Below are 18188 nucleotides of genomic sequence, written 5' to 3'. Positions count from 1 at the left end.
ATTCTACTTTAGGATTGTTTTTATTAAATTTGTCTATTATTTGAATTCTGTTAGTCCAATAATTCTTTGATCCTAATTTATTAATAATAATATTAATTTTAGTAGTACATGATCAACAGGAGTTTAATAAATGTAGATTAGTTATATATGGTCTCTAATAAGATTATTATTATTATTATTATTATTATTATTATTTATTGAGAAAGGAGAGACGCAGCTTGGTCAATTAACGCGAACGAAGATCGGACGGAGAAGCGGAGTCTTCAGCTAATCCTTGGGAGATCCGATTGAAGTGAGCGGTTGACCGGAGCAATTCTCAGGAAGCGTTGAATCTGAACAATATAAATAGAAGACGGATTAAGGAAGGCAGATCATCAATTCACCCCGGACTGTTCTCGGCGGCGCCGGCGCCAGCTATGTTTCTGACCGACGCACGCAGCAGCTTCAATCTCTCACCAGCAAATTAATCCGGGTGATAATTCTTTGGGTGCAGCTTTAATTCGGTGGCAGCAATTCAATTTGGTATCATCAATTCTTGTTAGCAAGGTCAAATTGTTTTGATTGCAACTTCAATTCTGTGCATTACAAAGTGATTTTCACATTTATGTTTACGGGAGATGTGATAATTCCATTTGAAATTTTTATTAAGATTAGGATGTTTAATTAATTTCTTTCCTAAGCTTTTGCAGTAGTTTTAGTTTTACTTTACAATTCATTATGTTTTATTTACGAAATGCTAATGAGTACTTAGTGCATAATATTTGATTACAATACTAATTATAATGTTTAGTGCTCAAGTATTTGTTAATCGTGATTCCTTTATTGCAATGGTAATTGATTCATGTTCTTAGGCTTCTCTATTTTTATTATCAAATCTAATTCCAGTCTTTATTCCCTGTCATTGTGTTTCACAATAATTCAATTATCTTTTCTGCCTTGATTTCTACCGCGTTTCCATTTAATTTTTATTCCATTTTGATTGCCGTTTGGTTTTTAAAATTCTTTATATTGTCAAGTTACTTTAATTTTATGTTCATTAAATTGCATTGTTATTAAATTGCACCGTATCAATTCTCTGAGGGATCGACCCTTGCTAAAAGCACGCTACAACTACAATTGACTCGTGCACTTGTGAGGACATTACATTAAAATTGTCCATCACTTTGAGTTAGTGAAACCAGTGTCTCCAAGAAGTTCAATTGCATACTTCCTTTGACACATTAAAATGCCTTTCTTTTGTCCAGCTACCTCTAAGCCAAGGCAGTACTTTAGAGGTCCTAGGTCCTTTATCTGGAACCTTATATTGAGCTGACTTTTCACTTCATGTATAATATGCAAATCAACACTAGCTACCACAATGTCATCTACATAAACCAATAAGGCTACAAAAGAGTTCTCTTTACCTCTGGTAAATAGAGAATTGTCAGCCATGGCTTGGTGAAATCCCATATCTTGTAAGGCAATACTCAACTTGGTGTTCCATTGCCTACTAGCCTGCTTCAAGCCATATATGGACTTGATTAGTCTACACACTTGTCCAGTTTTATGTCCTGAAAAACCAAGGGGTAGTTGCATATAGACTTCTTCTTCTAGATCACCATTTAGAAAGGCATTATTTACATCTAACTGATGAAGATGCCAGTCCCTTGCTGCTGCAACTGCCAACAATTTTCTAATGGTGGTCATTTTTGTAACTAGACTAAAGGTGTCCAGGTAATCAACTCCAAGAACTTGGTTATAACCTTTTTCCACAAGCCTTGCTTTGTACCTTTCTATGGTGCCATCAGCCCTATGTTTGATCTTGTAAACCCATTTGCAGCCAATGGGTTTCTTAGAATGAGGCAAATTCACTAACTGCCAAGTATTATTTTTCTCTAGGGCATTGATTTCATCTTGCATGGCTTTTCTCCAACACTTATGCTTGACAACTTCTTGATAGTTTTTAGGCTCAGAATGACAAGTAATGTTCATCACAAAGGACTGAAAATGTGGTGCCAATCCTCCATAGTCTAGTACTTTGCATATGGGATGTAGAGAAGTCTTTACTTCTGCATTCTGACAGACATATTCTTTCAGGTAAGCAGGAGTACTTCTGTGTCTTGTGGACTTTCTGGTGGCCTGCTGTTGAGGAGCTTCTGGTATAGGGATGTGTGTATTATTGGGCTCATCAGACTCAGGAGTTCCATTATGAGGAGAATTCCAGGTCTGTTCAATCTGGTTGTTCTCATGAAAATGTGATTCATCTGGTGGCTGTTTAGGGGCCAAGTTATGATGCATATAAATCTTCTCATTGATGTTACTGTCTTATCTTTGAGCATGAGAAACCTCAGAGATTTCAAGAGGCATATTGCCCATTGTAGGAAGTATAACTTGAGAGCGCCCCTTTTCTAGATTATCAGCTTGTTGGAAAGGAAAGACATGCTCATAGAAAATTACATCCCCAGACATATACAGTTCTTTAGAGACAAGGTCATAAACTTTATATCCTTTTGTGTCACTTGCATAGCCAAGAAATATACACTTCTTGGCTCTAGCATCAAACTTAGATCTAGGCCCAACTATAGTAGCATATGCTAAACAACCAAAGACTCTCAAGTGTTGGTACTGAGCGACTTTCTTGATCAAGACCTGGTAGGGGATCTGGTTGTTGATGGCAGCAGATGGAAGCCTATTAATTATGTAGGCTGCATGTAGAACACACTCACCCCAAAAGTGATCTGGCAAATTGGCTTGAAACTTGATAGCCCTAGCAGTTGAGAGTAGGTGGCCATGTTTCCTTTCTACCCTGCCATTTTGTTGAGGTGTGTATGTGCAGGATGTTTGGTGCAGAATTCCTTTCTATTTGAACAACTCAATCATGTCAAATTCCATCCCATTGTCCGACCTTATACACTTCACACTTGTTCCAAACTGATTCTCCACAATGCTGCAAAACTCAGTGATCAGTCTTCTAACTTCAGATTTCACTTTCATCAAGTAAACCCATAAAGCTCTGTTGTGGTCATCTAAAATTGTAAGAAAATAATGATGGCCATGGATAGTAGGTGTTTTGTAAGGCCCTTATATATCCATGTGCAACAAATCAAAACAATTAGATGATATAGAATTACTGGACTGAAAAGGAACTCTTTTCTGCTTTGCAAAACGACAATTGTCACAAACCAATTCTTTATTAACATGAATCATAGGTTCTAATCCTTTCAAGAACTGAAGTTTGGAATATGATGCATGCCCTAACCTAGCATGCCATACAACACATTTATTGGCAGCTGAAACAGAATTACATATGGAATGTATGATAGGAAACACTAAATGATATAATCCACCTTGCAGCTCAGCCCTTCCAATCACCTTGCCAAGGATAGCATCCTGTATGATGCATTGATTAGAGAACATCTTAATAGCATAGTTAGAGTTCTTAATGAAGCAGCCTACTAAAATCATATTGTAATGAAAGCCAGGGACATAGAGCACATTATGCAAGGCAAGGCTATCTGACAAATAAACTGATCCAATGAAGGTAATTGTTGCTTGCTGACCATTTGGCAAGTTAACATAAAGATTATGAACTCTTTTCTGGCTGCTTAGTAGCCTCAAATCACACACAATATGGTGTGTAGCACCACTGTCAATGATCCAGTCATTAATGCCACTATTAACAATATTGATTGTAGGAATCATACCTTCATTTAGAAAGTCAGATGACACAGTGTTGATCAGTGCTTGTGAGGGTTGATCCAGAGGTGAATTCATGCTCTCACCAGCTGGCCTTTTAGCTTGCATGAATTCCAAGAATTTCTTAAAATCCTCCTGAGTGAAAGACATACTTCCATCAGTGTTGGACTGCTGTGTTACTGATGGGGCTTGAACTTGATTTACTGAGCCTTGATTTCTTGATCTTGGCTTCCAACCGGGGGTATCCATGCTTCTTATAGCATTTGTCTTGGGTATGACCTGTGTACTCACAATATGTACACACAGGCTTTTTGTTGGCAGTTGGATACTTCTTGAACCCTGGTTGGAAATTGCCATCAGTTCTGGCCAAGAAGACATTCCCAGTGGTACTACTCTCACTTGCTTGATATAATTGACTTCCAAGCCCATTGCTAGCCATATGAAATTGCCTCTCTTGTTGAGCAACCATAGAGTAGGCTTCATTGACATCCAGCAAAGGTCTCATTAACATAATCTAATTTCTGGCTCCTGTGTATCTTTCATTTAAGCCAATAAGGAAGATGGAGAGCTTGTTCTTTTCTGACTGTTCATTCAGATCATCTAATTTCTTGCCACATTCACACTTTGTACTACAACCACAATGCATTAGAGGCCTGAGGATGCTCAATTCATCCCAGAGTAGCTTCTGTTTAGTGAAGTATTCATTAAGAGTGTTCTCTTGCTGCTTAGTTTGATAGATTTCACATCTGATTTCTGATATCTGGAAGAGGTCTTGATGACTGAACCTCCTTCTCAAATCATCCTAGATCCCATAGACCGTATCGATCAATAGGACACTACGGCCGATTATAGGGGATAGAGTACGCACAATCCACGAAACCACAATGTTATTGCACCTTTCCCAGGCGAGATACCTTTCTAGATTATCTCTGGGAGGTTTCGTGATTGTTCCATTAACGAATGCAACTTTGTTTTTGCGAGATAGGGTCATGGTCATTGCCCTGGCCCATGGATGATAATTTGTTCCATCATGGGGAATAGACAACAGTTCTAAGGCTAGGTTCTCATTTATGTGAAGGTAGTAAGGGTTAGACTGCAATTGAGGCTCGAATGTTACCTCTGCGGTGTTCAATCCGGTTGCCGAAACTGAGGAAGAGGGTGTTCCTTGAGGAACTGTACTGGTTGCCTGATTAGGCATTGCACCAGGTGCTTGACTCCCTATTGGATTCTCAATTGGTGTTGTTCGATTGCTGAGAGGTGGCCACGCTGCCATGGAAGCAAGATTTAGGGTTACATATTCTCTCTCCGCTCTGATACCATATTACAGATTTGGAAGAAGATGAAAAGTTGTTGAACAAAGTAATTTCTAATTAGCTTCTAACTATCTTTACAACAAGGCTTATATACACTGTGTAAAAGAGAGGGAAATGCAGTTGAAATAGACCAACAGATATAACAGCTCTAGCTACTGCTTTCTAACTGTTGGAATGATGAGGTGCTGCCAAGTGGCTTCAATCTGCTTGTTCTCCTGAAACCAATTGCAATCTAATCCACGCAACTTAATTAGATGTTAGGGGTAAAGTCACGTTTTAAAAAATGGCTTTATTACACCATTTCCACAACCACCAGCATGTTAAAGCGAACTGAGTACTACTGTTCAGGGGGCTCCTACCGTTGCCTATGCCCCGCGATTCCAGAATCTAGCCACTTTGAAAACGCCTCCGAGTTGGACTCCGTATGGTCAATAGGAGAGATGGCTCTCCAGACTTATCAGCTACCGGGCATCTACGGAGAACATGTTCCGTATCCTCGATAGCGTTATTACATAGCCAACACTTATCACAAGTTGCTTTGTCGCGCCTCACTCTGTTACTATTTGTCATAATCTTCTCATGCTTCACTAGCCACAAGAAGGAACATATACGATTAGGAACCTTCAGTTTCCAAATATTGTTCCACTTAGCCGCTTCCAGTGAGGAAACATAACCTGTTGCCAGTTCATAAGCAGAAGTAACAGAAAAGTTTCCATTGGCTTCCTTCGACCAACCAATAAAGTCCTTCGACTCTGGATCATCACAAATAATTATTGCTGCGATTTTACTGAGGGTATCCTCCGGGAGAATCCAATCCAACTGGTCCTAGACCCATCCAACATGAGAATCCCAGTAATGCGATACTGGTTTGAGAAGATCGCAATGTGGGATTGGAGCCAAAGTCAGTTATTGCAGGGGCAGTCTTCCACCCAGATATCCATCCAGAATCATGTATCTCTTCCATTCCTAACGAATTTCTTAACTCCCTTATGAAGAATCGGAGTAGCCTTAAGAATCCGTTTCCAAGCATTCGACATATTTGCTTTCGGGATCTAAGTTGAAAAGCTCGAAGAGACACTGCGTACTTAGCTCTAAACAGCTGAACTCATAGACTATCTTCATTCTGCGCCAATCTCCAGACAAGCTTCGCCATAAAAGCCTCATTCATTTGGTCTAATTTCTGGATACCCAATCCCCCATTTGATTTATGTCTCGATACAGTATTCTAGTTAACTCAATGGCAGCTTCTCGAGTCATCAGTGCCACCCCAAGGAAACCTCGGTATCGATCTTTCAACGGATGAAGTCACTCCAGTTGGTAGCAACGTCGATTGCATTGTATAATAGGGGATTGATGAAAGAACTGACTTAGCAAGAACCTGTTTGCCTGCTAGGGACAAGGTTCGAGTTCTCCAGCCCGCTAGCCTAGTTTGAATTCTTTACATGATACCCGCAAAAGACTCATTCTTTAATCCTTCCATGTATGGATGGAACTCCTAAATATTTGCCCAAGTCCATCACCTTGGGAATTCAAGTTAAGTTCTAAATCTCTAGCTGCAGATCAGTCTGAGCATTCTTAGAAAAATAGATGGAGGATTTCTACAGGTTGACTCTCTGTCCGGAACTACTGCAAAAACTCTCAAGGCATGCCTTCATCTCCCTAGCTTGACATACTGACGCTTCGCCAAATAGTACCATATCATCTGCGAAAAATAAATGGGTAATATGAGGCCCTTGTCTATTTATTTTGAAGCCTTTCCAGTGACTTAAAGCCATAGACTTCTTAATAAATTGGCTTAGTCTTTCTATGCATAAAACATAGAGAAGAGGGGATATACGGTCTCCCTGTCTGATTCCACGCTCCGGCTTAAACCATTCTGACTGATGACCGTTCCATGTGGTTGCCAACCTTGAAGTAATTATGCAAGTCATGATATTCCTCATCCAAGTGCTGTTGAACCTAATGTCCTTTAACGTGTCTTCTATGAAACCCCACCAAAGTCTATCACGTGCCTTCTCTAAGTCTATTTTCATTATCGTCCAGTCAAAGGCTCCTTTCTTGCACCTCATTGAATTGAGAACTTCTTGGAAGACCAGAATGTTGTCTGTAATTTGACACCCCGGCACAAAACTTGTTTGATGAGGACCGATAAGCTTTCTGAAGATTTCCTTGACTCTCAATGCCATTGTTTTTGTTAGGATCTTGTAGGTAACATTGCACAACTCGATTGGGCGAAACTGCTTCACGAAATCCATGGAGGATACGTTGGGAATAAGGGTAATTGCTGTATCATTACAGCAATCCAGGAGCTCACCCTTTTCAAAAAAAACATACATGGAAAACTTTATTATAGAGTCACCTGTTGGTCCCAGTAGTGTATAACGAGAGTCTAGAGGGGGGGGGGGGGGGTTGAATATACTCTTTTCAAATTTAAAACACAAACACTAGAGAATGATGCAAATCCGAAATTTTTGTGTTCTTTTTAATGTTTCTTTGCACACTTTCGTTATAGAAAGGTTAAGATGTGATGAATGTGGATGTTATGCAATGCAAATAATATAAACAAAAGTAATGAGCGAGAGAGTGAGAGAGAGATTTTTATAGTTGTTCGGCTGTTAACAAAGCCTACCCCACTCTTCTTTCACAACTCGTGAAAGGGTTTGTACTATCACTCCTTAGTACAAACAAAGCCAAGCTGCGTCATTGATTACTAAGCCGGATCGCAACTTGCTAAGTTTTTTAACTCATCGAGTTTACTCCGCCTCTATCAACTTCTTCTTCAGAGTTGAGGGTTGGAAAATGTTGATGTTGATTCCAACTTGAAATCTTGGCTTGAAGTAGCTTGATCTTCGTTTAAAAAGCAGCAAGATTTCCTTGGTGTTATGAAAACTTAGATGAATGGATGATCTTTTTGAAATAAGCCTTCACAACTACACGTTGGTTCACAAAGCTTATGATGATCAGTTTTAAAGCTTTTTAGATAGAAAATAATGATAAAAACCAGCACATTCTTCAAGTGATGAAGAGGGGTATTTATTGGGTGAGAAATTCATCCGTTGGAGGGAGATGGAAATTTCAAACCTATTGACTAGCGTGTAATGACCTCTGGGTAAGGAGCCTTAAATGCGGCTGTGCTGTGTAGCCATTGGCTTCAAAAAGTAACCAACCATTTTGTCATTTTGTGCAGACAAAAGGTACTAATCATTAAATGCTCCTTGATATTTGAAATTTCATTCCTAGGACACTATTTGTCTAGGATGATTTACCTAACACTCAGACTTAGACAAATATGCTCTTGATAGCATATGAATCTTGTCGAATCAACACTATAAGAAATTTCACATTTAATGATAATAGAAGTTGTCACCAAAACTATCGATTTTGGTCACTATTGAAATTAGTGACCAATTTTTGAAGTCGTCACCTGTCGTCACTATATCCTTCGTCACTATTGTAGTAGTGACAACTTTTGAAAAATTGTCACAATTATTAAAACCTTTGTGCCAATGTTTACGTACACTAAAAATAGTATTTGAGTGATATCAATAGTTGTCACAATAAATGTACAATTTTTTTTAAAAAAAACAATAAATGTACATTTTGTAACGAAATATGTTATTACAAAAAATTGATCTAGTGACAACTAAAATTGTTGCAATTAATTATTTTATTATGAGCACTTTAGTCACAATACTTATTTGTGAGAATTGTTATTAGCTCAAAAATGATAATCAGTGACCTAAAAAGTTATATCAAATAATTATTTTGTTGTTGCAAGTTGCAACAATCATGGTAACAAATGTTGTATTTATTTGTGACAAAAAGAAGTTAACTTTGAAACAATCATTGGTGCTAACTAAAGCCGTAACAACAATACTGAAAATTACTGGCAAAACTTGTGTCACTAAAATAAGTTTAAATAGTGTCACTATTGTCATTCTTGATGTTTTTATAAGTGACCATTACTTGGTCACTTTTTTTTTTTTTTTTTCAAATAATACTAACCAAATGCACACAATATATAATTATTTATTTCAAAATCTTGGCATATTTAAATGTTTTAATTTAAGTATTATCTGGAATAAAATAATCCATTCACCAAATGTTACTCGTCAAATTAAAATATATATTAAAAGAGACCTCATTGTCTAACAAATATATGTTGTTAGAGATACAATATAATGCAAATAAAAATATTTTAAAATAAAATGTCTTTGATTATTTTTCACTTGAGGTAATGATGGAGATACATTAGCATATTTGGAATCCCTTGATTGTTTGAAAAGTGAGCAAAAATTTGCTTGATTTCAGCCGCTTGTTTCTTTAAAGCTACTTGTGCAATTTCTTTAAATTTTGCAACTTCTTCTCCCAAGTACTTTCCTACAGTAAAATGAAATTAAAAAAACAACAACAATATATAAGTATACGATATTATATATAAGAGCAAGAATAAATTTTAAACTCAAAATTTAAAAAATCGTATCACATGTACAACCAATAACAATTAAGTATGTTATTTTAACAATTATATTTCCTCAAGACAAAGATGAAAATTAAATGATACTTACAACACTCTTTGTAACACCCCAAAATTTAACTTCTTAAACTTTCCGAGATATATATATATATATATATATATATATATATATATATATATATATATATATATATGAGTAAGGGATTCATGGCTGAAGCTAGAAAGTTCTTTTCAAATTTCTAACCGTAACTAAATCTTCAATTTTTTATTTTGTAGGAAAGAGATTGAAGCAAAATAGCTATGAAACGATACCTTTGGTTTACTAGAGGCATCAACATATTGTTTTAGCTCGGTGGAAAAAAATACTTTTCCTCAGGATCCTAAGAATATTAAAGAATTAATCTAATAAGTAATAATATTTATATTTCACCAATTTAAGAATAAGCCTATATAGAATAAAGTTCTGGTGCACTCCACTCTTAAAGTGTGAACCGTGTGCACTTGTCTTAATCGTTCATCTTAGATGATCAATGGACACGGGTGAGGGTGCATGGGGCTCGTGTGCACCGCGTTTGAATAGTGCATCTTTGTTGACAAGTGTGGGGCCCTTTTTTGATATAACTCTAATTCTCTGCAATTCGGTAGTGGAATAACTACGGGTTCAGAATTCTAATTGGGGGTTAATTCCTCTACGGCTTCCGGTGGTGCGGCTCTCTATTCATCTCGATGTTGCAGGTTGGGTGTCGGAAGTTCATGGCACGGTCAAGTGGATATCGTCGGTCCATGGGGGTGGGTCTGGGCGTCCGTTCACGCCGGGAACGCCAGCGGCGGCTGGGGCGCACATGGTTGCAGTGGGAAACTGGACCTTCAAGCGTGTAACAATCCTACCCAAAACGCTGCGTTTGATACTTAGGCAGTTACGGGTAGAAGTAGTTAGAAGCAAGGAAAAGACAAGAATGCCCTGCTTGTTATTACTTAAACCAACTGTTGTAACCATTTCATTTTGTTGAATGAATTCTCTTCTTTCGTTTCTTCTCTTTTCTCTTTCAATCTAAGAACTGTAACAGCTGGTATCAGAGCTCATGACGAACACCCGCAGAGATTACGATGAGGCAGCAAGGCACATTACTGAAATTCAAGAACAAATGCAGGCGATGCAAGCTCAGATGAACGACAGCCAGAGGGCTCAAGCTGAGACATTGGGGGCATTCCAAACGGGCTTCCAAGCGTTCCAAACTGAGGTCAGGCAGTGGATGAGGAACATGGTAGCTCCAGGACCTGCCATTCTGCAAGCTGGAGGCCAAGCGCAGCATTCAGAAGCCGGAAGCACTTCAGTCAATCCCCCAACCAGGGTTGATCGACCATCTGTAGGTAACCGGCCAATCCCTATTCATATTGACAATGCTTCAGGGGTACAAGGGGGGAATGCACAGGGTCAGGATCAGCCTAGACACTTGTTGCGCAATAACGAGGATTACTTGAGAGCCCCTAAACCCAGAATTGAGTTCCCTGAGTTTGATAGTTCAAACCCTAGGGGATGGGTTCGAAGATGTAATAAATTCTTCCTTCTTTACCGTATTCCTGAAGAATTGAAGATGGAATATGTGTCTTTTTACATTAAAGGGGGTATTGATGCTTGGTTTGAAGGGTATGTATTGGATCATGGGGGGGGGGGGGGGGGGGGGGGAATATTCTGGGATGAGTTTGCAGAAGATGTATGTAGGAGATTCAGCTCTTTTGGCCTAGAGTGTGTAGAGGAGGAGTTCAAAATGTTGAGACAGTCTGGAAGTGTAGAGGAGTACAATAATAGGTATGACGAGCTCAGAATCCAAATGTTAATGGCACATCCCACCTTGACAGAAATGTACTTCATCAGAAACTACACTAGTGGATTAAAGAGCCATATAAGATGCTTTGTTAAAACCACCAATCCACTTTCCCTAATGGATGCATATGTGTATGCTAGACAGTTTGAGGAAGGATTGATGGGAACTGAATGGTCTGCCAGAGGAATAACTAATGCTCACAACCCACCTTCTGCTAATAGCAACAGAAGGCAACCTACAGTCCAACTGAGTCAGGCAGAGATGGAGAAACTTAAGGAACAAAAGTTATGTTTCTATTGCAGAGAGAAGTGGCAACATGGCCACAAGTGCAGACCTAAATCCTTTAATGTGATGACTGGCCTAGAAGGGACTCAGCTGGAACAAGGGGAAATAGAGGAAAATTTGGGAACTGAGAACAGTTTTGAGGAAAAAGAGGGGGTTGCTGAAGTTTCTCTCTTAGCTATGCTAGGGGGGAGGGGTTGAGCACAATTAAGCTGCTGGGAAAAGTGGGAAAAAGGAAGTTGATCATATTAGTGGATACAGGAAGCACTCATAGCTTCCTGGACCCTGCAGTAGTCCAAGGGCTCAAATCTCACATCTACAAGACTAACCCTCTCTATGTAACAGTAGCCAATGGGCAGACATTGATGTGTGATGAGGCTTGTAGTGAATTCTCATGGACAGTACAAGAAGAAGAGTTCAAGAGAGATTTCAGATTGCTAAGAATGGGGGGATGTGATATGGTTTTGGGCATGGACTGGCTTGATCAGTTTTCCCCTATTCAGTTGCACACCAGGCCATTAGGAATATCCTTCAATAGAGAAGGGAGGGAGGTGACACTAGAAGGCATCTCTGGAAGAATGAATCTTAAGGAAGCTACCACAAAAGAGAAGGCCAGTTGGACCAGGAAAGGAGCCCTAGGGTTCTTAATTGTCTGTTGCAACCCAGAACAAAACCCAACTGAATTAGCTGGATTCTGTAATGCTATAGAATCCTCATTGGCAACTAATGAGAAAATGAGTACTGCAGTAGAGGAGTTACTTGAAAAGTTTGTTGATATTTTCCAGGAGCCCCAAGGGTTACCCCCTACTAGAAGACATGATCATGCCATTCCCTTGGTGCCCAATGCAATCGCTGTCAATCTAAAGGCTTATAGATACACTCATGATCAGAAGGATATCATTGAGAAGATGATTGCAGAGATGCTGCAGGCTGGAATAGTATGCCCCAGTACCTCTCCATTTGCTTCTCCTGTGTTACTTGTGCCCAAGAAGGATGGAACATGGAGATTCTGTATAGACTACAGAGCCCTAAACAAGATGACAATCAAGAACAAGTATCATATTCCTCTAGTAGAAGACTTGTTCTCAGAGTTAGCAGGCTCCACATATTTTTCAAAGATAGACCTAAGAGCTGGCTACCACCAGATCAGAATGAAAGAAGGGGAGGAATTCAAAACTGCATTCAAGACACACCAGGGTCTTTATGAATTCAAGGTCATGCCATTTGGCCTTACCAATGCCCCAGCCTCCTTTCAAGCCTTGATGAATGAGGTATTTCTGCCACACTTAAGGAAATTCATCCTTGTGTTTTTTGATGATATTTTAGTCTATAGCCCTTGCTTGGATACACATCTGGAACACCTTGCCAAGAAGAGTAAGTGCTTCTTTGCTCAGAAACAAGTGGAGTATTTGGGCCATGTACTCTCTGGTGAAGGTCTAGCCACTGATCCTGCTAAGGTGGAGGCAGTTGCCCTTTGGCCCAAGCCTAACACCATTAAAGCTCTAAGGGGATTCTTGGGCCTAACTGGCTATTACAGAAGATTCATTAGGGGATATGGAGTTATTTGCAGACCCCTGACAGACATGCTCAAAAAGAATGGGTTTATATGGTCTGAGGAAGCTCACCAAGCTTTTGAACAACTGAAGATAACTATGTGTGCAGCACCTGTCCTAGCCATGCCAAACTTTGAGAAGGAATTCAGTATTGAGGCTGATGCATCTTGTAGAGGAATTGGGGCTATTCTAATGCAAGAAGGAAGGCCAATTGCCTACTACAGCAAAGGGTTAGGGCCTAAACATGTTGGATGGTCCATATATGAGAAGGAGTACTTAGCCATCCTTAATGCAGTAGAGAAATTGAGACCCTATCTATAAGGGAGACATTTTATCATTCAAACTGATCATCAGAGTTTGAAACATTTACTGGAGCAGAAAATCACCACCCTGATTCAGCAGAGAGGCTTAACTAAATTGTTGGGATTAGACTATGCCATTGTGTACAAAAAGGGAAAAGATAACTCAGCAGCTGATGCATTATCCAGAAGAGGGGAGTTGGGAAGTTGCCAAGCCATATCCAATCTTAAACCCCTTTGGTTGGAAGAAGTTCTGCAAAGTTATAAGGGTGACAATTGGGTACAGGAAACAATCACTGCATTAATGATTGATCCAAATTCTGTGCCAGTTATGAAGATGGAGAATGGGTTGCTTAAACATAAAGGAAGGATGGTAATTGGAGCCCATGACCAATTAAGAGACAAGTTGATCACTGAGTTCCATAACACTGCACTAGGAGGTCACTCTGGGACACAGGTGACTTACAACAGGCTCAAGGCAGTCTTCTATTGGAAAGGCATGAAGAAGCAAGTTAAACTATATGTGAAGAGTTGTGACAACTGTCAAAGGAATAAATCAGAAAATATACATACCCCTGGGCTGTTACAACCTCTATCTATCCCTGAGCAGGCTTGGGTCCAAGTGTCCATGGACTTTATTGAGGGATTACCTAAATCTAATGGCAAAGATGTGATATTGGTAGTAGTAGACAGATTCACAAAGTATGCTCATTTCATGAGTTTGGCTCACCCTTTTACTGCAGAAAAAGTGGCCAATTTGTACATGGAAAATGTGTATAAACTGCATGGCTTGCCACAAGGGATAGTGTCAGACAGAGACAAGGTGTTTCTCAGCAAGTTTTGGAAGGAAATATTTAAAAAGATGGGTACTCAACTGCACATGAGTTCTGCATACCACCCCCAATCAGATGGGCAAACAGAGAGGATTAATAGATGTTTGGAAACTTACCTCAGATGCATGAGTTCCCATAAGCCTAAACAGTGGGAAGCATGGCTGGCCCTAGCAGAACATTGGTATAACACCAACCATCACAGTGCCTTAAAAATGTCTCCATTTCAGGCTCTATATGGCTACCCACCTTCCCAATTGGCTATCAATGACACAACAAGAGCAGCTGATGAAAATGCAGAAAGCTGGGTTCAAGGGAGGGTAAATATGCTAGCCATACTCAAAAGAATCTAAGTCAGGCTCAGCAGAGAATGAAGCACTATGCAGACAAAAACAGATCAGAGAGAACATTCTCAGTGGGAGATCTGGTTTACATAAAACTGCAGCCCTACAGACAAGTAACAATGGCTATTAGAAGGAATGTTAAGCTCAGTTCCAAGTTTTATGGACCCTATGAAGTATTAGAAAGAATTGGGCAGGTAGCTTACAGGCTGAAACTGCCAGCTGGGGCCTTGATTCACTCAGTTTTCCATGTTTCCCAGCTTAAAAAGAGGGTTAGTCATGGAAGGCAAGCTCACATGGAACCCCCTATGATTGGTCCTGATGGACAACCATTAACTGAACCAATAGCCATCCTTGGGAGAAGAATCCTAAAGAAAAACAATGCAGCATCAGTCGAAGTCCTAGTGCAGTGGGCTAACCTGACTCCAGAAGAAGCCACCTGGGAGGAGTATCACCACCTTATGTCTCAATTTCCCAATTTTAAACCTTGAGGACAAGGTTGCTTAAGGGGAGGGTACTGTAACAATGCTACCCAAAACGCTGCGTTTGATACTTAGGCAGTTACGGGTAGAAGTAGTTAGAAGCAAGGAAAAGACAAGAATGCCCTGCTTGTTATTACTTAAACCAACTGCTGTAACCGTTTCGTTTTGTTGAATGAATTCTCTTCTTTCGTTTCTTTTCTTTTCTCTTTCAATCTAAGAACTATAACAAAGCGGTGGTGAGGCGGCCGTCCTTCACAAGCGACAGCTCGTGGGGCTTGCGATCGTCCGGCTTCCGGGGTAGCATCCTCATGGTTGTACTGTGCAACGGACGGCGCAGTGGGGTTAGTTCCGATCCTCTTTCGTTTTTTATTTTTCCCTCTTTTTTAATTTGTTCGTCTAATCAATGCTCCTTTTTACATATACAAAACCCCTGCCTCCTGCCCTGTACCGTGAATTGCAGAAAAAACGAAACTTTACAGTCGATTAGTGTGTACAAGAGCTCAATTTGCCAGTGCATGTTGCTTGTTCCCTTTTTTTTCTTCCATCTATTTGTGGTTTGGTGTTTTATCATGCATCTCGTACAGTCTCTGGCTTTTGTGAACTGGTGGGGGGTTGTTATGTTGGTAGGTAAGGGTGGTGTAGGAAGACAGCTACATAGTAACAGCTTCATGAGGCTTTAGATAGGTGTGGTGTAGGGAGACAGCAACATAGAACCTTCTCTAAACTGTATTCTATTTGTCATCTTTAAATATGTTTCACAATGAGGCTGTTTTTGTACCTTCTTTGGAAATCCTTGGCAGTGCACGAGCGGTGGCATGGGTATATGGGGCTTTGCAGCGTGGCGTCTCATTTGCTACACACAAAAAACGCGTCGCGCGATCATGCCCGATGACCTGTAGTGGTAAAGGTTCCTTGAAAAGCAAAAATCCAGCCAAGCCAGAGGAAATGAAATTGGTTGCAAAGTTCATTACAGTAGCTTGTGGAGACGATAGAACTTTTAGGCTATTAGCATAGCAACCCTGCATTATCACGTTGCACAGTACAACCATGCCATATTTAAGAACCTGTCAAAGAAATTGCAAGAATTAATAACACCAGTAATTAAGAGAAAGGCAATACGGTAATGAATCAAGGAGTTATTTGAACTCCAATTGATGCATTGAAATCAATATTGAATCCATTTTATTCACTTTGGGTTTGTATCGTGGTGGCTGAGTGTAAGCCAGTGTGGGTGTTGCTTTTTTGGGGGGACTGTATTTCTTATTGTGTATTCATTCTCATTTGCTAGAATATGGGTGTATTTTTGTTTATATTGGCAGTACTCCTCTTAGGTAATCACCAGGTGAATGCATGTGTTATTAATTCTCACTTTAGGCTGTAGTGCTTTTGTAATCCAATGTGTTACTACTGTTGCATTGGGATCCCCATCATGAACATTATGCTAGCTAGTTTGCAAAGGAAGATGGGCTTTGATGTCATGCTAGGGCTGTTGCATAAAAATTCCATAATTGAAGAAAACAATAGTTCTGTGCATCAGGTTTCGCATGAATAAGATAAGTGGATGATTCTTACTAGCTAAATGCCTAAATCAACTAATAATTGTATCCCTTCAAAAAAAAACTAATAATAGTATCGTATTGCAGCAGTTCTGCAGCCAAAGCCTCTAAATATTCCAGGAATACCGCCATTTTTTTTTATCAAGGTTACAGATTATTCGTTAGGATGCTAACCTGTCTGCTTTGGGGTGTCTCAGGTCGGGATGCACAACATGCGATTCAACTAACTGATGACGGAAGCGAGTATGGTGAGGACTTCTACACCCCGCCACGGGTCCTCGAGGATGTGGGGCTCAAAGGGTCTCCGCGGACAACCGGTTTCCCCAGATCAACATGCGGGGGATGCCCAAGGAACTTGTTCGGGTTGTCGGACGTGCACTGATTAGGTAGAATGCAAAACTGCTGCATTCCGGTTTTGGCCAACTATAGTTTAGACATTAGTTAGTACATGGGTATTATCTTTTGATATGAGAGCATGTCGGTTTGGTCACCTATGGTTTAGTCATGCGTGAGCTAACTGTTTGCGTGCAATAAGGAGGTGCTTAGTTTGCTTTTTGGTTCAAATATATCCTGCGTATACATTTGGCGTGTGCAGAAAAAGTGCGTTGGGGGTGGGGGGCACAAACCAATTGATCAAATGTTGAGTAATTGGAAGCATTCTAACCACAATTTCACCTTATCGACATCCCTCCTTCACACCCTATTACAATCTGCCAGGCCATTCATATAAACTCATTAAGCATAAATATATAACCAACAAATTTAATTTAAAATATAGACTTGAACATTATATTTTAATGACCAACTTTAACACTAATTGACAGAATAAAATTAAACATCTAAAAACAGTATAAGAATTCTCCCAAACTGCACACCACGAAGAATGGGTTCATCATCATATTTTTATTGTGAATAGTTGGGTGAAGCACATTTTGGGACATCTCGCCCTCTATTTGTATACAATTCGTTCACAAGTTTTTAAAAATCTAATTCAAAGTCATTGCTAAAAAATGTATTAAAGTATTCTCACATGGGGGGAATAACAAAAGGAGGGACTCGTTCATTAACAAAAGGGACAACAAATTGAACAAAATTAATCTAAACCAATTCAAGTAAACTAGAATGGAATTAGCGTTATCTCCTTCGCCCCGGGACCATGGGGTATGACAAACTAATCCAGGCTGCACTTGGAAGGACAACTACAAGCATTATGACAAGCATAATCACCGCACAACCCGCACGATTGCATCAACATACGATTGCAAGTCAAGTTTAAAATTATGGAACTCCATGTCCATTGCACCAACGTTTTCAAAGGAACCAGCCACCTCCTTACATAACCTAAACCCAGTGGAAGAACCAACGTTAGCCTTAACGCAATTTGCTAGAAATGCTTGTTGGGACACATTAAGCTTCCAGTTACATACCCTGCATAAATAATTTTGCACCCTCGGAGCACAGACTGTGGTTGTGTTCCTCGACAAATGTAGACACCATAAACTCCCCAGTACTCTCTTTCTTAAATCCAAGCTTAGCGCGACACCCCACTCTGTT

At 39.8% G+C, this 18188-nt stretch overlaps 1 protein-coding gene across 4 annotated transcripts; it reads left to right on the top strand.

Moving 5' to 3' along the window:
• The first annotated feature begins 218 nt into the window (after positions 1 to 218).
• Positions 219 to 17246, top strand: LOC109154131. 4 transcript variants are annotated; one of them, XM_019301999.1, is made up of 4 exons: positions 219 to 472; positions 2077 to 2203; positions 10543 to 10836; positions 16832 to 17246. In XM_019301999.1, the coding sequence occupies exons 2-4, from the start codon at positions 2188 to 2190 to the stop codon at positions 17014 to 17016; spliced, it is 495 nt and encodes a 164-aa protein (XP_019157544.1). In that variant the 5' UTR covers positions 219 to 472; positions 2077 to 2187; the 3' UTR covers positions 17017 to 17246. The 4 variants fall into 4 exon arrangements, 3 of the variants coding, with proteins under 3 accessions (XP_019157544.1, XP_019157543.1, XP_019157542.1); XM_019301998.1 differs by having other exon boundaries at positions 219 to 522; XM_019301997.1 differs by having other exon boundaries at positions 219 to 546.
• The last annotated feature ends 942 nt before the right edge of the window (positions 17247 to 18188 follow it).

This window comes from Ipomoea nil, unplaced genomic scaffold, assembly GCF_001879475.1.
Source record: "Ipomoea nil cultivar Tokyo-kokei standard unplaced genomic scaffold, Asagao_1.1 scaffold2610, whole genome shotgun sequence".
Taxonomy (NCBI): Eukaryota; Viridiplantae; Streptophyta; class Magnoliopsida; order Solanales; family Convolvulaceae; genus Ipomoea; species Ipomoea nil.
This window is presented reverse-complemented; position numbering and strand designations above follow the sequence as displayed.